Source organism: Mauremys reevesii, linkage group 6, assembly GCF_016161935.1.
Source record: "Mauremys reevesii isolate NIE-2019 linkage group 6, ASM1616193v1, whole genome shotgun sequence".
Lineage (NCBI taxonomy): Eukaryota > Metazoa > Chordata > Testudines > Geoemydidae > Mauremys > Mauremys reevesii.
In genome coordinates this window covers 93,633,595-93,661,354 of record NC_052628.1, presented here as the reverse complement: position 1 = coordinate 93,661,354, position 27,760 = coordinate 93,633,595, and the positions used below count along the sequence as shown (strand labels likewise).

Here is a 27,760-nt window from a genome sequence, read left to right as displayed (position 1 = left end):
GATAGTGACTTTATTTCCTTAAATTGAAGGGGGAGGGTGGGTTGCTTACAGGGAATGAGTCAATCAAGGATGGGGGGGGCGTTCATCAAGGGGAAACAAACACAGCAGTCACACCCTACCCTGGCCAGTGATGAAACTCGTTTTCAAAGCTTCTCTGATGCGCACCACTTCCTGGTGTGCTCTTCTAATTGCCCTGGTGTCTTGCTGCGTGTAATCAGTGGCCAGGTGATTTTCCTCAGCCTCCCACCCCGCTATAAAGGTCTCTCCCTTACTCTCACAGAGATTGTGGAGCACACAGCAAGCAGCAATAACAATGGGGACATTGGTTTGGCTGAGGTCTGAGCGAGTCAGTAATGTGCTCCAGCGCGCCTTTAAACGGCCAAATGCACATTCCACCACCATTCTGCACTTGCTCAGCCTGTAGTTGAACAGCTCCTGACTACTGTCCAGGCTGCCTGTGTATGGCTTCATGAGCCATGGCATCAAGGGGTAGGCTGAGTCCCCCAGGATAATGACAGGCATTTCAACATCCCCAACTGTTATTTTCTGGTCTGGGAAGTAATTCCTTTGCTGCAGCCGTTTAAACAGAGTAGTGTTCCTGAAGACATGAGCATCATGAACCCTTCCTGGCCATCCCATGTGGATGTTGGTGAAACGTCCCTTGTGATCCACCAATGCTTGCAGCACCATTGAAAAGTACCCCTTGCGGTTTACGTACTGGGTGGCCTGGTGCTCCGGTGCCAAGATAGGGATATGGGTTCCATATATCGCCCCACCACAGTTAGGGAATCCCATTGCAGCAAAGCCATCCACTATGACCTGCACATTTCCCAGAGTCACAACCTTTCGTAGCAGCAGCTTAGTGATTGCTTTGGCTACTTGCATCACAGCAGCCCCCACAGTAGATTTGCCCACTCCAAATTGATTCCCGACTGACCGGTAGCTGTCTGGCGTTGCAAGCTTCCAGAGGGCTATTGCCACTCGCTTCTCAACTGTGAGGGCTGATCTCATCTTGGTATTCTGGCGTTTCAGGGCAGGGGAAAGCAAGTCACAAAGTTCCATGAAAGTGCCCTTACGCATGCGAAAGTTTCGCAGCCACTGGGAATCGTCCCAAACCTGCAAAACTATGCGGTCCCACAGTCTGTGCTTGTTTCCCGGGCCCAAAATCGGTGTTCAATGGCTAGAACCTGCCCCATTACCATCAGGATTTCCAAAGCGCAGGGGCCCGCGGTTTGAGAGAATTCTGTGTCCATGTCCTCATCACTCTTGTGGCCGCGCTGCCGTAGCCGCCGCCGCCTCCTCGCCTGGTTTTGCAGGTCCTGGTTCAGCATAGACTGCACGAGAATGCGCGAGGTGTTTACAACGTCCATGATTGCTGTCTTGAGCTCAGCAGGGTCCATGCTTGGCATGCTATGGCATTTGCACAGTTCACCCAGGAAAAAAAGGCGCAAAACGGTTGGCTGCTGCTGCTTTCACGGAGAGAGGGGTGAGTTGTACCCAGAACCACCCGCGACAATGTTTTTTGCCCCATCAGGCACTGGGATCTCAACCCAGAATTCCAAGGGGCAGGGGACACTGCGGGAACTATGGGATAGCTATGGGATAGCTACCCACAGTACAATGCTCCGGAAATCGACGCTAGCCTCGGCATATGGACGCACACCGCCAAATTACTGTGCTTAGTGTGGCCGCGTGCACTCGACTTTATACAATCTGTTTAAAAAAACTGGTTTCTGTAAAATTGGTATAGTCCCGTAGTGTAGACGTACCCTTATACTGGTATAGTTTATTCCTCTTTCCTATAGTGATACAACTTCACCATCCAAAAGAGGGGATTGTACCACTTTACTGGTGGACAAGGTCTATGGGAAGCTTAGATTCACTTTGGAAAATGGGACTTAGGCACTTAAATTGCTTCAGTGTTACAGGATGATTGGCCCCTTGAAGAAGGAATGGGTCCTGTTCACCTGTGAGTAATTAGCCACTTCCCAATGGGGCCTGATAGAAAGCACCTGGCATCTCTAAAAACCCAGGAGGCAGTTCAGACAGGGAGGAAGAAGATGTAGGAAGGAGCAGCAGCAGCTGGGAACTGTTGAGGGTTCCTTGGAGCAAGTTGCTAGTTCTGCACTTGCTCTTTCCTGTTGCTGACCCCCTCCCCCACAAAAAAAAAGTAGGAGTGGGGAGCTGGGGGCGGGGAGTGCTAGTGCACGGAAAGAACAGGAGAGAGTTGACTGGCTGGAGCTGGGGAACCTTACCAAGCAGAGGCTTGTGCAGTGGCCCCCAGGTAAAGGGAAAGATCTGACTTAGCCAGGGGAAGGCTGAATTCAAGTGAAGAGGGTGATTCTGGAGGAATTTAGCAGCGATGAGACTTGCAGGCAAAGGAGGCCTAGAGAATGGAATGCTGTGGGGAGCCTGCTCGCAGAAGCCCTGAGATGAGGGTTGTGGCAGAAGAGTTGTAAGAAGCTTGGAAAATGGCCAGCAGGGTGGAGGCCCTGGAACAGGGGCACAGGTATCATGGAACAAGGATTGTGACCTCTCAGATAGATGACCTGCAGAGGTGGGGTCCTGGGAGAGGGATGACAGAACTGAAGAACTGTTCTTTCTTAGCTTGTTTTATTTTGGGATTTGTGAACAGTTTCACTTTGAGGGACCAGCAAATGGATGCATGTATATTAATAAATGATGCCTGGAAGAGGGCTTTTATTAAACTTCTGGAGAGACATCATTCCTTTCCTGGGCTGATGAGATTTCCAATGGTCTGGTTGGTGGAGAAGAGGATGGGCAACTTGTCTGGCTTCAGGGAATGAAGCAAAGGAAACCATTGCAGGTTGTGCTGCTTGTGCTGTGATCAGCTACTTGAGGGTACCCTGTCTGGGGGCAGCTGTATGACAAGAATTTTCAAAATTCTACTCTAAGCCCCTATCTTGTAATATGTAGTGTGCAGGTGGACTGCTGTGCCCATGTGGAGCACAAGACTCAACAAATGAATGTAACAAACAACTGGAGGGAAGGGGCGGGGAGAATGAATGGCAGAAATAAGATCATGTGGTTACATAGGCTAACAATGTGAACAACATGATGGCTCCAAATCATTTAAACTTTAATGATAATTAATCTACATTGAATCAGTACCTACTGTGCCACTTGACATTGCCCCCAACCAAAGTGACCCTCAGCTCAGTAACTATTTATGCCATTTAATTAGGGTGTATTGTGTTTTCTCTTTTGTCCCTGCCTCTGTCCCCAGCCACCTATCAGTCTTATGAACATTATGAACTCCTGTTTTCATTTAAAAACCAAAAAACCCTCAGAACTTAAGCAATTCCCATGACTCCTTATCAAGTCTTCGACTCTCCCTCTCTATAAACCCCACACCCCAAGGTTGCTTTACACATCTGCAGATAAGAGGGATTTCCTACCCTCTGCTCCTGTCCAAGAGGACAGAGATGAGACAATATAGGTATCAGGTGAAAGAAGGAAGAAGGGTCTTCATTGAAAAGTTTTTGTCACTAAGAAATGAAGATTCAGTATGACTCTGAATACATGCAATCTTTTGAGGAAAAAGATGGTGTCAATTTCTTCATTGTCAATATTTAGAGCATTTTGAACAGCATGGGGGTGTATTATGGACTTCACTGGATACTAAAGCAGTGATTTTTTAAAACTTTTTTTCATTTGCTGACCCCTAAAACATTTCAAATGGAGGTGTGGACACCTTTGAAAATCTTAGACATAGTCTGCAGACTCCTAGGTGTCCATGGACCATAGTTTGAAAACCAGTGGACTAAAGAAAGTGAAACAAACAGAATTTGTCATGAAGATTGCTGAGCATGATAATAGAAAGCTGTGACTAGTAAGCAAAGAAAAAAAACCACATAATGTCTATTGGTAAACTTTATTTGAAAAGCATAAACATACAAAACATGTTTTATAACACAGATAATAAAGTGATAGCCATATTTAACATAGTCTAATAAAAATAAACCATGTAAGGCTCATCCAGAAACTATATGTAAATTGCTGAATAAAGATAACTTTGAACTATCTGGTGAAGCCCAGTTCTTCTAGGAACAGTAGAGGGATAGCTCATGTTTAGTCAAGACATCTAGGTAAAAATCCAGGTTGTCCAATCAGCTGCCCAGAAGTAGCTTCAAAAATAGTGTGTGTTGATTGGAACCTCTTTGCTTGGTAAAGTCAATAAGATAAAGAGCATTTGGGGCTTTGTGAATAGCCACTCTGAGCAGGATTTGGAATTTAGAAGAAGCAAGCATATTACTGGCTAGCTGAATAGTTGAACTCTATGCCCAAAGCATCAATACCCCAAGCACTGACTGCATTTTGACTACACAGAAAAGCCACAGAAAACTACACAATCAGTCCAAAGCAGAGTGACCTGTAACAATTTTATCTATATCTATTTATCCAAATTTGCAGAAAACTCATAATCTGGAAATACCAATATAAATTATAGACTGAGAGCCAAATCCTTCTTCCTTGTTTTTATAGGAGTGGCCCTATGATTTCAAATGGAATACGCAGGCACGATTTGATGAGGACATGCAAAATCAAAACTTCAAACTACCAGTCTGAAAATTAATAAAGTTTTCATCTTAGATTGACATATTTGAAAATATAGTGAATTAGTCAGCATTTCTTGACCTAAATGCAGTTCCTTTGCACCTTGCTAGTAGTATGGGAGCCAGCTGTAAGTGTGTTAAATAATTAATTACAATGACTCTGAGAAATAATCTGTTTTTAAATTCTAGCTGCCAAATCCTGCAGTCCTTACTCAATTGTAAAATACATGCAGTATTCTCTAGCTAATTTTTTTTGCTGATCACTCAGTGCAAGTCCAGATGCCTCATCAAAGCATTAACTTAAGAAACGGAGCTCAGTAAATGTTATGGGCCAGATCCTTAGCTGGTGTAAATTGGCATAGACTGTTAATGCCAGCTGAGCATCTGGCTGTAAATGTAAATGAAAATATATCAATATTTTCCATCTCCTTTAGCATAGGAACTAGGGAGCTCAACTTCATTGAGAAGGATAGTTGCAAACCTATGTTTTATTTTTCCCAGTTTTGGTTTGGTTATATTTACTTTTTTGGTTGATTGTGATTTTTGTTTATATTACTGTCTAAGGAACTAGACAGGTGTCTCACAAGCATCAGAACATCACAAAATCTGTACTGCATGTAGTTTAATGTATCTTATTCCGATGTGAAGGCAATAACCTCACAAGTTCAGTTTTATTGCATTTTGTTTTAACCGCACGTCTTAAACCTGAATTCAGATGATCCTGCAACCCAAAACTTCTAATTGTTGCCTATTATTGCTGTCTCTAACATGAAAATAATACAACCACTATATATATTTAAATTCTGTAGAAAGGCCTGACCATTTCATCCCATAAATAAAAAATAAATAATGTAGAAATATTTGTAGGGGCGAATTTTCAGTTCTTTCCTGCTCCTTTCTGGTGCAGGGGGAAACTTACTTATTCCCTCAATCCAGCTTTGAAATTGTGTAGAATTTGAAATGTATTATTTAGAGGTACTAACGAATGGTTTAGGAGAAGCTATTAAGAGTTCTGAAGTGGAATTACACAAGAGATGTGAATGCTGCTGTAGGGGTTGGTGGGGACTCATATACCCTCTGACAGTTTCCCAGCTTTAGAAGGAAATTCATTGATCCTGTACCATTGAGGTAAATGGGAATTGTGCCATTGACCTTAATTGAAGCAGGATTGTGTCTTTGGGGCCTGATCCAAAGCACATTAAAGTCAATAGGATTTTTCCTATTGATCTCTTCAGGCTTGGCTCATTGTGATTAGAATTAGTGTGGTCAGCTACCCGAAGATTAAGTTTTATGGGATGATTATTGCCATTATGGTTTTAAACACTGAAAAAAGTGGCTGTGTATTAAAGGAATGAAAATATGTTATGAAAAGTCCCCAGAACATCTGGTTTCTATCTTTAGCTTCTTTTTGTTTAAGAGATGTACAAATCTAATGCTAGTGCAGAATGGGTTGGTGGTGTGACGTTGCACTCTATATGTTTGATGGAAATGTGCTAATGAATGTGAATATAATGTAACTGGAATATGCTTCATGCAAAAGGTCTCTTGTAAGGTATCGTTACAAAGCTTATATTCTACTGAGTGTGTTCATCGTATTTGTATGTATGTATCATTCTTGTATCTAAAACTAGAAATATGAAGTATAACTCTGAAGTCCTATTGTAATTATGCAAAATGTGGGCCACTGATGGTGGTTTAGAATCTTGATGGCTCTCATTGACTAGGACAATTAGTTGTAAATGGCTGTGTTTACTTGCGAGCTTTCCTGCAAGTTCCTGTGAGTCAGGCTGGGAAGAATGAAGGCTTGGGGTTTCACAGGACATGTGACCATGTCACCTGGTACTGGAATCCATCTTAGACCTGGTGCTTTTCCATTTAGAAGGAGGGGTGGGGACTCAAGAAACAAAAGATTCCCGCTTTGTGCCAAAGCTATAAAAGGGGGTGGAACAGAACAAAAAGGGCTGCCAGTCATGAGAAATCCCTGAGTTATCATCTGAGCTGGAACTAACAAGGTCTGTACCAGGGGAAAGGATTGGGCCCAGACTAGGAAGGAGTCTAGTCTGTGAAAGAAGCTTATTGGAACATCTCTGAGGGTGAGATTTACCTGTATTCAGTTTCTTAATGTATTAGGCTTAGACTTGCATGTTTTTTGTTTTATTTTGCTTGGTAACTTACTTTGTTCTGTCTGTTATTACTTGAAACCACTTAAATCCTACTTTTTATACTTAGTAAAATCACTTTTGTTTATTAATGAACCCAGAGTAAATGATTAATAGCTGGGGGAGCAACCAGCTGTGCATACTTCTCTATCAGTGTTATAGAGGGTGGACAATTTATGAGTTTACCCTGTATAAGCTTTATACATAGTAAAACGGATTTATTTGGGGTTTGGATCCCAATGGGAGCTGGGTGTCTGGGTGCTGGAGACAGGAATACTTGCTGAGCTGTTTTCAGTTAAGTTTGCAGCTTTGGGGGCGTGGTTCAGACCCTGGGTGTGTGTTGCAACAGGCTAGCATGTCTGGCTTAAAATGACAGGGGTTTGGAGTCCCAAGCTGACAAAGAAAATGGGCTCAGAAGTAGTTTCAGCACATCAGGTGACTCCCAAGGGAGTATCTGTGACCAAACCCATCACAGGTGGTACTAAAAGCTGATAGTAAGGAATACAGAAAAATAAGGAAAACTACATATAGTTACCTTGTCTAATGCATTTTCTTTCTATGCTTCTGGACAACATGAAGCTGAAAGTTGTCCTTTGGCCTTGAACACTTCACCAAATGGCTATGATGTGGTGTTTGATCTTTTCCTACTCTTTAAAACTTAATAGCATATGTTATCACTTGCCTTGTGTAAGGCAATGAAGAAGAATTTAAAGTAAGGCAGGCAAAACTTCTCTTCATACCATTCTCTTTTGGGCCCCTTGGGCCTGCCTTACTTTAAATTCTTCTTCATTGCCTTACACAAGGCAAGTGATAACATATGCTATTAAGTTTTAAAGAGTTAGTGTGTGTCTCTATTGTTACAGACATATTTACTGACAGGTATTTTGAAATAAATTACCAAAATAATTGAAGCTGGCATGATTATGTAGTGTTATTTTCACAAATAAAATTTGCAGAATTTTAAAATATTGTGCACAGAATTTTTAACTTTTTGGTGCAGAATGCCCCCAGGAGTAAGATGTCTATGGATGATTTGAGTACACTTGATCTCCACTAGAACTACATGCTATAGAGCTGGATCTGACAGCTGGACCATAGTATTTGTTCTAAGGTAATGCCTTTGGGAAATCAAAAGAATTGGTCTGGTTATACCTGGAAATAGTGTAGCCTAAGGAAAGTCACCTGACACCTTGAGTTACTAATCTCTTGATCTTGAAAAGGACAATTATTCTTATGACCTATTAGTGCTGCTCATAGATTGAAGTGAAAGCAGATTAGGATCTCACCTGTCTCTCAGGGCTGAGTATAGAAATACAAGGGTGGAAAGGACCTCAATTAGTTATCTGCTCCATCCCCCTGTGTTGAGGCAGGTTTAATCTAACCTGTCCTTAAAAACCTCCAGTGATGGGGATTCCACAACCTTCCATCATAACCTATTCTAGCATTTAACTATTCTTAAAGTTTTTCCTATAATCTAACCTAAATCTCCCTTGCTGCAGGCTAAGTTGATTATCTTTGTCCTACCTTCAGTAGACATGGAGAACAAGTGATCACCATTGAAAACTTTTATCAGTATCCCTCTGTCATCTTTCTTCAAGATTGAACATATCTAGTATTTTTAATCTTTCCTCATATGTCAGTTTTTCTAAATCTCTGATCATTTCTGTTGCTCTCCTGTGGACTCTCTCCAGTTTTTCCATATCTTTTCTAAAGTGTGCCTTCCAAAACTGGACACAACACTTCAGCTGAGGCTTCACCAGTGCTGAGTAGAGAGGAACAATTACCATCCTTTTCTTAGACACAACAACCATGATGACACACACCGGAATATTAGTCTTTTTTGCAGCTTCAATGTGTTGGCTCATGCTTAATTTGTGATCCGCTATAACCTCCAATCCTTTTCTGCAGTACTACTGCCTAGATAGTTATTCCCAATTTTGTGCATTTGATGTTTTTCCTTCCTAAGAGTAGTACTTTGCACTTGTCTTTAGTGAATTTCATTTTGTTGATTTCAGATCAGTTCTCCTTTTGAATTCTAATCCTGACCTCCAAAATGCTTACAACCCCTCACAGCTTGATGTCATCTACCAATTTTATAAACATATTCTCCACTCCATTATCTAAGTCATTATAAAAATTCTTGAACAGTACTGAACCCATTTTTCTCTTGCTCCTAATGAATTTATAAACCCTCTTATTGCTTTTTATCCCTTGCTAGATGTAACTCATTTTGTGCCTGAGCCTTTCTGTAGATACTCGTGCTATTCTTTTGTATCATCTTTAGCAATGTGCAGGGGCAGCTCCAGGCACCAGCACGCCAAGCACGTGCTTGGGGCGGCAAGCCACTGGGGGCACTCTGCTGGTCACTGCAAGGGCAGCAGGCAGGCTGCCTTCGGCGGCTTGCCTGAGGAGGGTCTGCTGGTTCCACGCCTGCGGGAAGTCCGCCGAAGCCGCGGGACCAGCGGACCCTCCACAGGCATGCTGCCGAAGGCAGCCTGCCTGCTGTGCTTGGGGCGGCAAAATGCCTAGAGCCACTCCTGGCAATGTGTCCATGTTTCCACTTTTTGTAGGATTTCCTTTTTGATTTTCAGGTCATTAAAGAGCTCCTGATAGAGCCATATTCACCTCTTACTATTCTTCCTATCTTTCCTTTGCATAGGATAGCTTGCTGTGGTGCCTTTAATATTGTGTCTTTGAGAAATGGCCAGCTCTCCTGAATTCCTTTTTCTCTTAGATTTTCTTCCCTTGTTGCCTTTGTCAGTGATTCCAGGTGTTGCCCACCAAGAGAGCAAGAGATTGAATCCAGATCTCTCATGTTGTACTGTACAGCACTAATCAAGGAGCTATGGGGTCACCCTAACATAGTAATTTTAATTAACAAGTTCAGCAAAGTGATTTCTTCCTCAAGGCAGTGAGTAAATTAATGGACATGCTGTTCTCTGCCACTTTTGATGGGCTTAGAATTTTATTTATAGGAAACAGTGGTGGATTTTTGGAATCCACAAACGCTATAATGGTGTCAATTCAATTTTTTGCTTGACTGCTCAAGAAATAAGGATGGAATTGTTTGGGAGGCATGAAGGAGTAATGGTTCCTAATAGGAATGTGTCCAAATGGTTTCTGAGAACTTATATACAAAACCTGCTATCAAATAAACTACTCCATGCAACTCCTACTCAACATTTTCTGTGAACTGTACTTCCATGCCTTCTTTTTAAAATTTGTAGTCAATGAATTTCTTTCTGAGATTATTAATATTCCTGTGTGTCTCTGAGCTCCTATCAAACTTCTCCATTCATCATCTTTCTAAGATACAAGTAAACTAGCCTCAATTAAATGCAGCAGTTCCCAGATGAATAGCCACACACATAGATTTCTTATATTGATTTTCTTACAAACTCTAATATTAGTAAGTTCCTGATGTAGCTCCTATTATTCAAAGGAAAGAATCCCATTGCTTTCAAGAGGAGTCAAAAGGGGACCTTTTAGATATGTTTACACCTCATTTTACACAGCTCTTGACGTTCTGTACATCAGTCAAATCAACAGCCGTAGATTTGTGTTTGGAATGATGATATTTAAGGATTTGGAAGTGAATTTAAAAAATAACAGACACTTTCCTGATTAGTGGAACTATGATGCTTAATCAAACAAGCTGAAGAGGATTATTCTGGGTTATAACAGAACTCTGCCTACAAGACTCCAAACCGTATACTCTAGTAATTGAATTATTGGCATTCTCATTTGTTATTATTTACTATTTTACATAGCTCTTAGAGTGTGATAGGCCCTTTATAAATACTGTAAGTATGAAGACACATCATTGCCCTCAACATTTTATTATCTAGATAGACATTGTGTAGATGGGGAATAGGGAACTAGAAGTACCAAAAGCAAAGTGACAGAAGAGTGAAGTTTAGCATGAGATGATGATGATTTTTTTTTTTTTGGTCTTGAAATAAATCATGTGATTGAAAAAAAATCCTGGGGAGATTTCATGAGAAGTATACATAGAACAGTGCATATCTAATTCATTTTATAGCCCTTCTCTAGGAGCCTTATCCAATGGAAAGACTCTGGTGACGTCAGTAAAAGTTGGATTAACTTCTTGGAGAGGCCTTTTCCAGCATTTTTCTGTAGTTTCATGTCAGTAAATATTTAACTGGACAACTACAATTCTTTACATCCATCTATAAAATGAGAAATTGCAATCCTATCTTTCAGAAAAGTTTATTATAATGATGATAATTCAAAGCCTGCACCTTTCCAGGGTTACTACAGACTTAATAAGGTAGCCACATACTAGACAATTAACATACATCCTCCAGAAGGAGGATACTGACATATCAGCATTTATTTCATATCTCACCCCAGTTCTGGGTTGTCCTAGATACTTCATCTGCTATAAGTAAGTCTTAAACCTCCCCTGAGTGAGCTTTCTCATTTATTAATAAGAGATGGACCCAAACTACCAAGTTCAGGTTCAGATGGAACCCCTCTAAGTTTGGGAGTGGGGTATTAGTGTTGTTCTGATGCAAAGTTCTCATTTGGGCTCCTTGATAATATTAATTGGCATTTGGTTTCCTGACATCATAATGTAACAGAGAGATAAGGTGGGTGAGGTGGTATCTTCTATTGGAACAACTTCTGTTGGTCCAATAAAAGATATTACCTCACTCGCCTAGTCTCTCTAATATCCAAGGACTGACATTGCTAGAACTACACTGCACACACATCGTAGCGTAAAGCATTCTGAGATCTTTTACAGGTCCTGCACTGTAGAAATTCTGTAGGAATTATTTATTTTGCTCTCTGAGGTACAGGACTGTATTTATGTTTGGCATTATTTTCCAGTCTCAGAAATCTTGGATTGAAGGAGTCTTCAATAAAAGAGAGTGTGCAAAAGTTATACCCAGCTCAAAAGATCCTCACAGGTATAGTTGTGGTTTTAGTTTTATTTTTGTTATGTTGAAAGAGAATTGATAGATGTTATAGGGATACTGTGGATGCTGTTCTTACAGTTTTGCAGTGCCACAATTACATGATTGCGGCATGTCCACTGTTGCCATGCAGTTAGAAGCTCACCCCAATGTTTTCTTTCAATATTAAGGAAGGCGCAGATATTGTAGAACAGATGCTGTTATATACAGGAGAGGATTTATCCACCTTTGATGGCTAGTAAAAGTCATAACCGGGGTAGGGCTGCAGTGTTGTTCATTAATTGTTTCATAGATGGTTCAGTCAACACGCTTGTAAAGTGATGACAGCCCCATTGTTGGTTGCATACCAAAACTGGAAGCTGTTGACCATTCTGGTCTTTCAGACATGTAGCCCTAAGTCTGGTAGCTGAAAATGTGGCCTAGCCTTCACGTGAAATAGACTGAGAGGGAAAAGTGTGATGCAGTTCACAGAACCAAATTACTGGTACATGGAAATTCTCCTTCCTACTCCAAAAATGTGACCTTGTGTCAAACAGTAAGGCAGAACCTGCTTTAAATAGAAGAAGAGAGCTACTATTAATCCCAGTATCCAGGGGCGGCTCTAGGATTTGCGGCGCCCCAAGCAGGGCGGCATGCCGCAGGGGGGGTGCTCTGGCGGTCGCAGGTCCTGCGGCTCCGGTGGACCTCCCACAGACGTGCCTGCGGAGGGTCTGCTGGTCCCGCGGCTCCGGGAGACCTCCCGCAGGCACGTCTGCGGGAGGTCCACCGGATCCACGGGACCAGCGGACCCTCCGCAGGCATGCCTGCGGGAGGTCCACCGGAGCTGCCTGCCGCCCTCCCGCGGGACGCCGCCCCAAGCGCACGCTTGGCGCGCTGGGGTCTGGAGCCGGCCCTGCCAGTATCCTTATCAGCAGGTCTCTGTCTTGAGGAGTGAGATGAATCATGTTGTTCTTCCATAGAACACTGGAAAGAGTCAGAAATTAAAATGCTCCAACCCTCATTTGAGGAATGGACAAAACAAACTTTTTTTTTCCTCGCAAGCTTTATGACTAATTAAGTGGTAACTTTGACTAAACAAGGCCTGTAGGATCAGATTCTAAGATTGTAAACTTCTTGGGGATAGTACTATGATCATATAATTCTGAGTGCATTGATGGTGCTCAATAAACAATGATAATTCATGGTTTTATAGAATTTAAGGCCAGAAGGAGCCATTAGATGATGTAGTCTGACCTCCTATGTGTCACAGGCCATTAAATTTCACCCAGTTATCCCAATAACTTGGGTTAGATTAAAGCATTTCAGTCCTCAAGAGACTAAACTGTTTAATGCCTTATTAGGATGATGATGACTCCAGCTATGAAATACTAATAGTATAACAGTTTAAAATTCCAAATAAAACACTGAGCTTTTAGAATAGATCTTCAGATGATGACTACAGTCTTATACACAAGTTTCAATGCCATTGCTTAGAAATTTTTCCACAAGTCTTTTTATTACCCAGTATTTAATACATTTGATGCATCAAATTACAGATATTTTCTTGTATATAATAATACATTGTTTTATTGATATATATTCCTCCAGATGTCCTGCAGGATGCCAGATATGCCAGAACTTAATCAGGTAAGACCTTATAAATATGATGCTATGCTTTCTAAAATGGGCTAAAGAAACAATTAATGTTCTTAATCCAGCAAGCAATGGCAAAACGTGTCAGCCACTGAAATGATCAGAACAGAATTTCTGGGGTCTGTTAGAAGAATTTATTATAAATTCTGCTAAAGTAAGTTGCATACTGAGACTGAATTTACACACTAGGAAATGTGCAAAGAAAGATTTCTGTGGCAAATTGTCTTAATCCTGCCCTGATGGGTACCAGGCAGAAATAGTACAAAACTCCTTCCTAGGCAGCTAACAGTTCCAGCCATATGCTGAATGGCACAAGATGTGGAAGGGATGTGAGAGGCAATAGGAATCAGATGAGAGGGAAAGTGGTTAGAATGGAATCCTTGGGGAGGGGGTGGGAGGAACCATGCAAGGACCACCACATTCCCCCCTCCCCCAAATATTTGGGACTTGCATCTGCCATGAGCAGATAACATTGGTAGTTCAAGGCTCCTGCTTTGTAGAAACCAGCTTGGAGGTGTAAAAGATATGAGGCCACTAGGAAAGTTTTTGGTCTGTTTTCTTTTAATTTATTAAGGTGGTGTCACCGTGCCTCAGTGGGTCACAATGGAGAATATCAAATTCAGGGCAAGCTGCTGAGAAATAGGGCAACCATACCCCCAAACTGGTGGTTATTCTTCCATAAGATATACCAAACCAGCAACAAAAGTCTCCCCACACTGGCTAACAGGAAGTCAGGAATGCAGCCTCCTTAGGAATTCCAGTCTTGGATTTAACACCCAGACACTAGACTTAATGATGAATGGTTATTTAAAACCAATTTCATCTAACAAAAGGGTTCTTCTGATCCCAAAGGACAAGCCATACACCCAGGACAATATATAACTCAGATCTTCCCCAATAATCATGCTGTTGACAATCCTTTAGTATCTAAAGGTTTATTTATAAAAAGAAAGAAAGGTGAGAGTTAAAGTTGGTTAAAGGAATCAAAAACATACAATAATTGCAAAATTCTTGGTTCAGGCTTGGAGCAGTGATGCAATAAACCGCTGGCTTGTCAAGTCTCTGGTTGCTTCTAAATGATTTGGAAGGTCCTTGGTCCCTTGGTTAGAATGCTTCCATTAGTATAAGTCCATAGTCCAGAGGTTAGAGCAGGAAAGAGGCAAAATGGAGACGTTTCCAGGGCCTTTTATAGCTTCTGCCATGTGGAGGGAAACCCATTTTCCCAAACAAAGCCCTTAGCACAGTTTGTGGAAAAATACAAAAATACAAGTAACAAGATGGAGTTTAGGGTCACAAGCCCTTTCATGCTTCGCTGAGTCATAGCAGAGGCCATTACCCATATTCTAGCTAAAATGTCCACAGGAATGTCCATCTGGTGAGGAAAAGCCTCTTTTACTGTGAGTCCATTGTGAGTTAAGTGTTCTTTGATGGGCCATTCAACTTGACTACTCCCTTCACAATGTGCTGGCCAAACTAGAACTAAACTCCATTGTGGGTGGGACCACAGGATCAAACACATTTGAAATACAGGCATACTGTCAATATTCATAATAACTTCAGATAAAAAATGATTTCTGCAAGTAGGATAATTATATTCAGCAAACCATAACTTTTTCATAGACACCTTACATGACATACCTTTGCACAACCTTTGTTGCAATCGTGGTAGCAACAATGATCTTTGTTGCAACAGTGGTAGCAACAATGATCTATATGGTCATATATTAATTGTATAACGTCGCAGATGGGAAAGGGGAGCACACTGGACTTCACATAGTTTTGTGTGTTTTGATAGGGCAGTGGTCTTTTTAGGCAGCTGATATTCATACTACATATGTTCATCATCAGATTTTTGATCCCTCCTTTGAAATTAACATTAGTGCCTGTGCACAGCTCGCGTTAGTGTGCATTTAAGAGGCTACTGTAAAGGCTGTTAGATCAGAATGCTGGCCTTTCTTGGCACTTGTTCTTCGTTGAAAGTCTCCTTCCCAGTCCTCCTGCTATGGTGTTTGTTGAATCTGGAAAATGAAACAAAACTGCATGAGTTACTGCATGATAAACCAATGGCTAACACACTGGGAAAAATAAGAACTGGGTCCAATGATTGTGACTTGTTGTTTGTTTTTTAGTGTGCACTTTTCAGCATTTACATTTATAAATATAAAAATTGCATCCAGCTACATTTTTCAAAATAAAAGATTTTGTTTTTTTGTTGTTGTTTTTAGCTGAAAGATAAGCACAAATCTTCATTCTGAAAGGATTTTTCTGGCAAAGTTCAATACAGAGATAAATGTTACAACTAGTTAAAACTGTATTTACTGGGACAAAAATCCAACCAATTTAGGCCTACTTTGGTCTAGACATCATTCACAAATCATTCCAGATGGCACTAGTTATATTTGTAAATATTGGCCTTATAGTTTGGGCAAATTACTTTTCAGATTGGATTGTTTATGACATGTGGTCTCAAGGCTTACAAACATTTTAGTGAGTGCCAGTAGTTATACAAATATTTTCAAATAATGAATGGCATGACCTCATAAATAGCTGTTAATCAAATTTGAGTAGTTTAATTGTGACTATATAGGTGACTCTGTCCATTATTCTACCAACTTTACTAAATACATTGGAAAGGCTGACACATGCTTCTGAGCAGCATCAATTTGCAAGCGCAACTCAATAATGGCTCTGTTACAGCCCAGACTGACTTCCCCCTTTGGATGCTCACCAGGCTGCTGTATTGGATCCAAACCTTTGGATCTCATGAGCTTTTAAGTTTACCAATCTGAACAGAATTCAGGCACTGTCTCCAGGTCTGGCTCTTAAACACACTCACGAGATACAAACTCCCTCTCCTGGTTTCCCTTCTCAGGGCATGGGACAGTAGGTGCTCTAGACCCAAGTTTCCCCAGGAGTTTAAGCACACCTGCACAGCTCCACCCTTGTGGGTTCTCTGGGTTACTGTCTCACCCTTCAGGGAGTTTGTGACAGTTAAAGGAAGTAACACAGAGACTTTACACTTTTAAGCACAGCTACAGCACAATAGATATACAGAGCTATGTATATCTGCATATATATATATATATCCTGCATGCAAGACCCTGCCTCAGTTTCCCAACCCCTCTCGAGAGACCTTTTGGTCATAGGCAGTGTCCTTCCAGGGAATCCTGGATTCTTGTGCACCCTCTTTCCATCTACCCAGTCTTGTCTTTTGTCAGCCAATGGGTAGCTGGAGAGCAAGACCCAACTCAGAGCAGAACTTGCCCTTTTATGAACTTCATGTCCCTTCTATCAGGTGACCCCTCTGAGGGGCTTCAAGTCTCTTTTCAAGTGATTCATTGCTTAGTTCCCACCCAAAGTTCAGACTTGTAAAACTGGTTTTCCTGGGCTACAACCTGTTCCTTGTTCTAAGGAGCTTCCATTTATAGAAAGCCAAGATTGTTCTCTATTGTTAGAAGTCTGCTAGGAGCAAGAATTTCCCCTACACATTGTGGGTATTTCAGTTCAAGATGGAGGCCGCAGTGCAGAAGTGAAGGCACAGCACAATTTTGCAATTAAAATGGTGTTTACAAAACAGAGTGGGGTTTGACTGATATAGCCACATACAGACATATGCTAATCAGTCACAGGGTGTCTCTGTCTGTCTAATCTAGGCACTTGCAGCGCTCTCATTATCTGTGGAACATACTTTTTATGTTTATAGTGCATGTGTTATGCAGCCATTTCCTTTTCTGGAAATTGGCTCCCACCCAAGCAACATTTATGAAGCAATGACCGTAATGACAACGACTCTCACTGTAATTGTCAAAGGGTTGTAGACTGTGTAAACTGCACTTTATATGACAGTGTTTCCTGTGCATATCATTAAAAAAGGGCACCGAGAATGAGGAAAGCTCCTTGATAAGGTCGGTTTGATCTGGCTGTGTCTGGTGCCTCACTCATTTACTCTTTCTCCAGGGGAGATCTCCAAGTTTGGTGCTGTTGCTGAGGCTTTCATATTTTGCAGGAGGAGTGACTATTTCCCAGCTCTGCAGTGACCTTGTAGAAACAGTCTCTGTTACAACGATACTTGAATGTTCGCTGCAGTCAGTTTCTGAAACAGTGGGGAATGTGATACTTGCTGTCAGCATTACATCATGGCCCCTACTTTGCGAACTCCTTGGCTCTGCTGTGGAGCTCTCAACCTTCCCCAGCTATCACAACTGGGATTTACTGCCACATCATTTAAACCTCCTCCTTGACTCCTTTGTTCCTGCAAGGGAGAATTCCCCAAACTGGATCCATCTATCCTTCTGCTCCTTCTGTGTGCTAGCTTGAGCTATCAGCCTAAATAAGACAAAGCAGCTCCTTTGAAATACATTATTATTATAACACTTTCTTTTAAGTGCACATTTGCAAATAGTTTGCATAGGGTAAATAACTGCATAATGGATGTTTGAATATATGGTTAGTCAATTGTTCTAGAGTCCAGGAGGTTGCTTATAACCATCTATAATGTCCATGGAAGTGCATATAACAGCCTGTACCCTGTACAAACTTATAACATCTAACCATTTTAAAACTGTTTATAAATATCCCCTTAATATAAGGTCTGATTGTTGTAAAGCTGCTAAGCTTTCACTGGACCTATGAGCTCCAGCTTCAGGTCCATTGGAATAACTTATAGTGTCAGATGATGAATCACCCTCTCCATAGGGTAGGCTGAGTTTTCTAGTATCTGCAGCTATAGGAATAGCTGCGGGCATAGTTCTGTAATGTATAAGATGGTCAGTGTATGCTGATATTTTGATAGTGGTTTATTGTGTGTGCTGAAATTGCCTTTGCAAAACACCAGTGAAGTTTTGGTGAACCTGATCACTTCTAAGTGCTATGATTCCATTTCCTGCATATACCTGCTTAACCATTGTGCTTTCAATAGCTGGCTCATGCAGACCTTGGCTATTGGATTGCTGTTTGCTCTGTGTTGTTCAGTATGATGCCTGAAGCAGTAATGACATAAGGGTATGTTAATGTGAGTCCCACTATACATATACTGGAGCCCATAAGGGCTTTTCAGGACCATAGGAGAACAGAAGTATGTCCAGATTCTCCCCTTCTCTTTCTTTCTTTTAAAGATGAGCAACAAACATTTTGCTAAAACTTAAAAATGTGTCTGCAACATTTCCAAAGAAGTAAAGAGTGTATGATCCAGACCCAGAGAAACTGGAACAGTGTGATTAAGAGCTAAGCCCCCCAGGACTTCAGGGGAAATTCACTTCACTGCATAGCAATAATACACCCAATAATAATATCACCACTGCCTCTTCCTTGGGGGAATAACTGTAGTTCCTGCTGGTAGTCCTTAGGAGCCCCTGAGAAGTGAGGAACCAGCACACACTCTGGCCACATGCTCTTTCCAAATAGGCAGCATGGCTCACTTTTTGGACTGTGTTAGTTTCCAAGGCCTCCAGCCTCACAATAACTGAATTTGTGGCTGGTTTGTGCTGCTACAACTACATACCCTGGTGGATTATCTGCCTCTGGGAGGGCATAAGGCAACATAAAACCTGGGTTAATCAGATCCAATGATTGTTTTAAAATTTACCTAAACGTATTGTAGAAAACTTACTTCCATGAGGGTCTAACGGATTTTGGTTCCAGTGTGACAGCACAACTTTAAAAAACTGGAGAAAAGGTATGACTGCCACCCATTTGCTCTTTAGGCTTTCCCCATGATGCAGCTGACATAAGCCAGGGGTTAGATTTCCATGGTCTATGCCTTTGACTTGAGTGGCCCAGGCAGGTATTTCTGTGTACTCGTTCTGACATATCTGGATCCAGGGGCTCGTTTTCTTTGTCTCTGACTCTAGCTTTCAGAACGTACACCAAAATAAGTGAACAATTCCAAAATTATCTTTAAAAGCAAGTTCAATAAGAGAAATACAATCAAAGCTATGTAGGATATATCCTAAGTATTCTAAGAATAATGAAAGTCTCCCTTAGGCAGGATAAAATTGTCCCATTACGCTACTCCTTAGAGTTTGTGTTTATGTGTGCGTGTGTCCGCCCGTCCATCCCTGGTCTCTTTTTGACAGGTCTGTGTTTTCTGTTGATACTTCAGGGTTTGTCCTGACTCAGAAAAAGGCTACATTTAAACGGAGTTTAGCTAGCACATGTTAACTAAGCCCAACTGAAACTGAACACTTTGCCCAATCAAGACAAACCCCTAGTGTCTGTGTGGCACATCCTTGTTTCAAAGACTTCTCTCAACTGTTATATATTGAATCAGACTGTGGAATGCTTGTTTGTCTTGGAGGTGAGCACTTACTAAGCAGTCTCATTATGTTTTGTTCTTCAAGGGTTGAGCCCTCATTACCTTCTGACTTTTAATCAAGCATCATTGTACAAGCAATAGTGAGGCTAGTTACATTTTTACAACTCTTCAATTCTCCACTGTGTGTACCAGTTTACTTTCAGTATCTATATGAGTCTTCATTCCTCCAAACTCATCCTCCAGTCTGCATTTGTAGGACACTGAATAGCTCAAATTTTATTCAGTTTATTTGCTTTATATCAAAGAGTTTTGAATGCATGTATAATTAAGCAGTCTCTAGGTGCCAACAATGACCTTGCTGTGCTGAATACAATGTATTAGGGTTCAGATGTGGTAGCTTTACATTCTCTCTGTGGCAACTCTGTTTCCCCTAGCTTAATTATTAGTTTAATCAGAGTATTATGTGAGGAAAGACTAATATCCTGTTACTAATTATGTATTTCAAACATGATTTCCCTCAGATGATACTCCAGTCTGTCACAGTTTAAAATGCAATGGTTATTTCAAACCTTATGCTGTCATTTGTGGTAGAGAGACCAGGAAGTCTGCATTTCAGATATCTCAGGATCTGCAGGAGGTGGTGATTGTCCTAAGTTTTGTGTAGAAAGACACTGCTATTTTAAACATTGTTGATGTAATTTTTCCCCCTCTTTTTGGAATCTTACGAAAGAGAGTTGGTGATCATTTAAAAATATTTTTTTCAGTTCTGTATTGCTTTCTTATTTGCTCTTTTTCTTCTTGCTATTTCCTCCTTCACTTGGTTAGACTTATTTTTTATCTTCCACCTTTGTTTAATGCCTATGCCTCTCTTTTGTAGCTATTTTTCTCTCTGTAGCAAACCATTCCCATTTGTAATAATTTTTAAATCTGCTTTTAACAGTGTTGGGCAAACCTTAAAAGATTTGGGGTTTTGGCTCAGATAAGTGGTAAAAATTTGAGATACTTGTCTGAACTATCCATTCCAACCCCTGTCAGTTCTCTTCTCCCATCATTCCCTTTTGCAACAGAACCCAGTTCTGTGTCCCCAACTTCCCATGTTCAGCTCCTCACAAGTAGAGCCCTGCTAATCTGCAGATATCCATGTACCATGTTTGTGGATTGGATGTAGATAAAAAATTTGTATCTGTGCAGGGCTCCACTCACAAGATTCCCTATCTCTCTGGAAGACTTCCATAAACCTCTTAACTTTGATCCCATTGTGGGGTTTTGCAGGTCTGGTCTTTACTGTGGACCTTGGATCAACTATTGATTTAAATTGTACATGGTTTGTTTCAGAAGTGCTCAAGAATTAATTAAGTGCAAATATTTTGGGGGCTGCTGAGTTACTACAGAGAAGGAAAGGTTGGGGGAAGGCTTTTGGGTGGATGGCAAAAATTAAGGGACATGGTAGGAGCTTGCTGGGTGCAGATGTATGAAAGCAATCTGAATCTTTAAAATTTTGGGTTGATTCGGGGAAAGGATTGGAATTCAGAATAGTTTGTCCTCTTAACTGATTGATTTGCTCATCCATGATTTTTAGGACACTAAAAATACTCCTATCTTTTAATTCTGGTAGATTGGCCAGATTTTCCCTATAGAAATAGATGGGATCAGAGGGAGAACATTGCTAAGGGCATGGCAGATTTTAGAATATCACAAGAATATTTTAAAACCTGAAATGTTCCCAGAGAAGATGCCAGGTGTATTAATAAACTAAGCTAGAAGGCGAGACTAGGAACTTGTCTTCTGCTGTGGGTTTTCTATGCCAAATGCAATTCTGCTAAAGTGTCATTAACATTCTACTTCAGTGGACGTACTTTATTACATTCAGTTAAGTAGTAGTTAAGAGAGAAAATAGCATAAAGATTCTTCTTACTCTCTATCCAGTTAAAGGGCAGCCCTGTCCTTGTGATGTCCTACTAGTCCATGACTGGCGCTCCTAGGTGCAACCACAATACAAATAAATTAATCATCATCATCATAATCATAATCCATTTTAGAATCCCATTATTTATCTTAACATAGGCATCCACAAGGCTGCGCATGGTAAGCCTGAAATTCAACTTTCAGTTTAATTTATTAATAACTTATGGATGTGGCAAGCTATACAATCATTTGCAAAGTGTAAGAAAGAGACAAGATCCAGCGATAGCTGCTACAATTTTTCAGCATAGGAATCAAGGTGTTTTGGTGATTTTTATTCCATGTCTTTTTGTCCTTATTGTTTTAATTTGATGGCAGATTGCTATGTAGTGTGATGCCATCTTTGCAATTTTAACAAGTGGTATTTGAGATAAACTGTGTAATGCATGATTTTATTTTTAATTTGAGATGTTGCTGTGGACGGCTGATTGGAGACCATCCTGGGATAGATTATAGTTCTCCTGTCTACCAGCCTACCAGGGAGAGGGAGAATGAAGAATGGTCTGTCCAGAAGCATACACATACAAGTCCTACTGACTCATTTGGAACGATCAATTTCCAAGACGGAGATCACACTTACCATGCCAAGGTTTGCCTGTAAACTACAACTTTATTTGATTTTAGCAATGCTGGATTAACATGAATTCTCTTTTTACTTTTCTAATGATAAAGAAAATGGATAAGTTAAAATTAGCACTGGGTGAACCTCAAACTGTTTGGCTGAAACAAGAAAACAGACCAAGTTCAAAGTGGCCCAGTAAAAGCATGCATATAATGCCTTCATGTTGCACTATTAGTCTGGGAACAGAACGTAGTAAAATCTCATTCTGTGGACAAGTTAATGATAGAGAGGTAAGGAAGGTGTCATTTGATTTGTAAAAAGCCACAGAATTGTCATTTTAATGGTGTCACCATCTGTGGCATGGCATGGGAAACTCGCTGACCTCCAAGCTCTCAGCCCCGGGTCCTCTGGCTGGAGGAAATTTTGATAATACAATGTCATCCAAGATGGGTCAAGTTGGGTATCATTTGAAAGCCCTTTTTTCCATGAACACAATGATACCAAACACGACAAACCTAGGACAAATATGTATTTGAGAAAAGTTTAAAAAATGAATGTTTTTTAAATTATATCATAACACAGGGATGCAGTGATTACACAGAGAAAGACATTGATCTTTGATAATCCTAGGGAAGTTAGCCCTGAGAAGTAGGATTGAAAATATTTATTCATCAAAGTCCTATCTTCTCCATCTAGGGCACCACTCCTAGACGCATTGTCACACTGATCCTTGTCTGGGCCACATTCACACATTTCCCTACAGGGCGGGCTGTTGGCCAAATGTTTTCAGGGAAATGAGCATCTGAGCTTTGCACACAAGCATTTCATTTGCTGAAGAATTGATTTGGGAGAACATGGTATTTCATACAAGACAGGTGGGATCAGTGCATCCTCCAAGACATACCCATGCCCTATAGGGGAGGGTAGTTTTAGATGCATTCAGTCAGCCTGGAGCCATTCCATTTCTTTGATAATTTGCCCTTTTGATAGCAGGTAGAAATGTACCCCTTGTTGGCCATTTGTCTGCGTCTTGGAAAACAACCACTAATGTAACTTTGCAAGTGTTGTAATGTTGGTCTTCAAATGGTAAACTTGACATATGAATGACTCCAGTGCATTTATGATCTCATCAGTGATTGTCTCAGCCATTCCAAGCACTTTCAGAGTGAGGAGAGTGTCTTTGGAGGTTGAATCAAATGCCTTCTGATAAAATTTATGCAATTTATGAATTTGGCTGAGCCACACAGTTTGCATTGGTAAAATCAATATTTGTTTCTGTTGCTTTTACCTTTTGATGCAACATGTTACGTACATTCTTGGTGTAGCACTCGAGGTGAAACACAATGTCATTTGCGTGGGTGTCTTTTTAACAAATATTTTTTGGACTATATATCTACATAATTGTTCTTGGTTTGTCATGGTTGGTACCATGGTGGTCGTGGGAGAAAGGGCTTTCAAAACACCCAACTTGACCCATTTCCAAGGACATTGTGCTATAAATTTTCCACCAATTGTAGGACCTGGACCTGAGAGGACAGCAAATCCTCCTCCTGCCAATCCACTGAGGGTGACAGCATTGAAATTATGACTCTGTAGATTTTTACTAATCAAATGACACCTACCTTACCCTTCTATCGTTAACTTGCCTATAGAATTACACACACACCCAGACTGTACACTGTGATCAAAACAGGCTGGTTCTTATTCACAGTGGGGTCCACAGATCCATGACTGTTTCTCTGCTCTACATAGACAGATCAAACCTGTCAATCAGAGGCAGGGGAGGGTAGTTCCACCTCTGAGAAACTGCTGGATTTCATCTTCCTTTCCAGTTGCAGGCAGGAAGACCAGCTCTTCTCCTACTGCAGAGCAAATTTAAAGAAAAAAAAATGGTTTAAATCTCCAGACCATCAGGATCTGCCTTTATCAGCAGAAAGGATCCCCTTTCTTCTCTGAGTCCCTAGGCCTCTCTGTGCCCCCTGTTTTTCCAGGTAGCATGCAGCATGGCAGAGAGGGCTCAGAACAGAGGGAGAGCCAGACACTGTCTTGTGCACCTCCCTGCTGATTAAGTGCCTGCACAGAGATCTGTGCCTCTTTTGTGGAGGCCCAGGGCTCTCTCAAGTGCTCAGGTTGTGGCAGGGTTTCCTGCAGCCTCTGTCTCCAAGCAGGAGTATTCCCAAGAAGCAGTGGCAGCACCTCATCAGCAAAATCCCCTGGGTCTGGCACAGACAAGGGGACCAGCCCTCCAACCAGCACAATCAGCAACTCTCTTCCTCTGACCCCATCCCTCCATCCCTGAGGAGTGAAGATTGAAGTACTGTACCAAAGGGCCAGGGAAGCTTCCTGCCGAGCTGCTGGAGCCCATGCTAGCCACAACTGTTGGCTGTGGAACAGCTGCCCAGCCCCTCTCTCACACCGCTGCAGAGGCGGGGCGCTACCAATAGTGTTCCAGAGCAGACAGAGCAATGAGAGCCTGATAAGGGGCCCTTGCCCCAACCCCTCTCTCCATTCTACAGCTTGGCCAGCCCTGCAGTAGCCCAGAACTACTCCTGGCCAACAGTGTCAGCCCAGCTCTGTCTCCTAGTGTAGCAAGTGGCCCGAGGACTCACTTTGAACCTCCAGGACTGGAGCCTGGTGTGCTCCTGGGGTGGGGTCAGGTTATCTCAAGGCCACATCTAGGAATCTCCCTTGAACAAAGCATGGGACCCAGAGAAGCCCCCTCTGGACCCAGTCCAGCACAAACCTCGCACCTGAACCCCCTCTATCTCAGGGTCAGAAAGCTGTTCAAAAAGTAACCACACAGTCCCTCTTCACAGGACTGTCAATATGAAATACCAGTCTGCATTTGAGAGTCACCCAACATAAAGCCCACAAAAATAACCCCGCGATCCCCTTCATCTTCTGAAGATCCTGACTCGGGTGATTTCTGTAGGATGTGCTCTGAGAAGCACAAAGTGACAGTGAAATGTTTCCTTAAGCTGCCTAAATCTGCAGAGTACAACAGGTAGACATTTCTCAGCACTTTGTTCCTCTGCTCACCTTCATGGAGTGCAGCACATGGGATATTCGTCAGCACCTAGTTCCTCTGCTCACCCTCACATGGGACAATCATCAGTGCTGGGTTCCCTGGCTCACCCTCACAAACTGCAGCCTGGCAAATCACAGATGTGTTGTTTCCTCTAGGTGGGCCATACACACAACCCCACAAAGGGAATTTTCCCTTTTTAGGGCAGGAAGACCATGACTCCAACTCAGAGCTAGAAACTCAAATAGTAAAATATTTTTGTAAAAAACAAGAAGAGACAAAGACCTTGCAAACTAGGGAGATGTATATGGCTATATGTATGTCTCAATGGCTTGGACACTTTTATGTTATTCCCAGAAGGTCTCATTTTTTAAAGTCCCTTTGTTTGTGAAACATTAGAACTTTCACAACGAGGTCTTGAAGACTTTAGAACTGAGAACTTTCTAAGGTGCCACCATGTCTAGTTTTGGTTATTTAAGAAACATGCAATATACACGAGTGTATTTCTTCCAGTATATTAGAACCTCTTATGACACCAAACTGGACCAGCTATTGCATCTGATGGTGAAAGAATGGCAGATGGAGCTGCCAAAGCTAGTGATCTCTGTTCATGGAGGCATCCAAAACTTCAAGCTTCCATCTAAGGTCAAACAGGTTTTCAGCAAAGGGTTGGTCAAAGCTGCTGAGACTACAGGAGCATGGATAATAACAGAAGGCATCAACAGTGGTAATTCTTTTTATCTATCTGCCTCTTCATCTAATACTTGCTCTTTGTTTTTCTCATATGTACAGACTTAAGGGATGATACAATTTATTGATGTAATGCAGTAATTTGGGGGTACTTATAACAGAAAATAAGAAATTATAATTTGGAAATAAAAATAAAAGAAAACAGATATTTTGAGGGCATAGTAGACAGGGGTGTGTCATCAGGCTGCTCCAGTTTTGACTAGCATTCTTAGCACTTTCTGTGAAAAAAGACCTGATTGTGTTATGCATGACATAAGAAGCAAACTGCAGACCAGTTAGAGATGGCTGGAGTGCTTGCCTTAGAATAGATTTTGATCTACTTTAGTAAAATGGTTAAGGCCCTAATACTGTATCAACTGCCTAGCTATTTTGGTCAAGTGTTTGTTTTAAACAAAATTTCATTTATTTAGATTTCATTCAGTTTTATAATTATGAGCATTTTAAATGATCAGAGGGGTAGCCGTGTTAGTCTGGATCTGTAAAAAGCAACAAAGAGTCCTGTGGCACCTTAAAGACTAACCAGGGCCGGCTCCAGACCCCAGCGCGCCAAGCACGCGCTTGGGGCGGCATTTTGCCGGCAGGCGGCAGGCGGCTCCGGCGGACCTTCCGCAGTCATGCCTGTGGGAGGTCCACTGGAGCCGCGGGACCAGTGGACCTCCCGCAGGCATGACTGCAGAGGGTTCGCTGGTCCCGCGGCTTCGGTGGACCTCCCGCAGGCATGCCAGCGGATGCTCCACCGGAGCCGCGGGACCAGAGGAACCTCCGCAGGCATGTCTGCAGGAGGTCCCCCGGAGCGGCGGGACCAGCGACCGCCAGAGCGCGCCCCGCGGCGCGCCGCCCTGCTTGGAGCAAATGTATTGGAGCATAAGCATAAGTATGCGTCTGACAAAGTGGGCATTCACCCACAAAAGCTTCTGCTCCAATACATCTGTTAGTCTTTAAGGTGCCACAGGACTCTTTGTTGTATTTTAAATTATGGTGTTCTGTTAACTAACCTGTGAATGCACTGAAACTCCCTAAAGAATCACTCTTTATTTCAGCATTTGAGGAATGTAATCTTGCTTCTTTAGTTGTATTCAGTGTAGTCATCTCTTATATGGAACATGCTGATTTTGATGCATCAAGGAAGATTTGGATCTAAGGGAGGCTTGCAAATAACCTATACTACTCTGCTATTGTGCAATATCCTGTAATGGAAATGGCAATAACAGTTTATAAAATCTATGGGAGGGACTTTACCATATCACTGAACTCTTGGTCTTGAGACCTTTAATGGGAGTATGGTAGAGCAACAGTTCATAACCTATACATTATTAGATGAATTTAATCATTTCTCTGTTATCTGTAAATGCTCTGCAAACAGACTTTTTTTTTAACAGATTAGCTTGTTCAAAATTGTTGAAACACTGTCTGAAATCTGTGTGCTTACCATGAGTTGTTTGCAAACTATTCACAATGGGCCAGACCTTCAGCTAGTGTAAATCAGTATAGCTCCCTGAAAATCAGTGTAGCAATGCTGATTTACACCAGTTGAGGGTCATGCCTTTTGCCTAACGGCTTGTCTGCACAGGGACATTCAGGCAAATTATCCAGATAAACTAAAGATGTAAATTTGAAGTGGATTACTTAAACCACATTAAACCCCTTTTTGGAATAAACCAAAGGCGGGTCGGGAATACTAAAAAAGTGAATTGGTGATGTTTATACTCTCATACCTTTTTTATAGCAATTTTCCAGTTCTAAGTATGAGTGCTCACCATTGATCAGGATCAGGCCTTGAATCACTGGCTGGCATTCATCATAATGTGGCTGAGGAACTCAGTTTTGAAATTACTGTTTCAGTGTGTATTAGAAGAGGTTGGAAGGGGATAATAGACAAGAGAAAGAAAGATGCATTAGT

At 41.6% G+C, this 27,760-nt stretch overlaps 1 protein-coding gene across 1 annotated transcript in view; it reads left to right on the top strand.

Annotated features, from left to right (window-relative positions):
* TRPM6 (transient receptor potential cation channel subfamily M member 6) overlaps positions 1 to 27,760 on the top strand; it is a 126,383-nt gene that overhangs the window by 12,511 nt on the left and 86,112 nt on the right. Inside the window, exons 2-5 of the mRNA XM_039545637.1 lie at positions 11,591 to 11,670; positions 13,264 to 13,302; positions 21,932 to 22,112; positions 25,624 to 25,837. Of these exons, the coding sequence (XP_039401571.1) occupies positions 11,591 to 11,670; positions 13,264 to 13,302; positions 21,932 to 22,112; positions 25,624 to 25,837 (514 nt within the window). The remainder of the gene's footprint in view (positions 1 to 11,590; positions 11,671 to 13,263; positions 13,303 to 21,931; positions 22,113 to 25,623; positions 25,838 to 27,760) is intronic.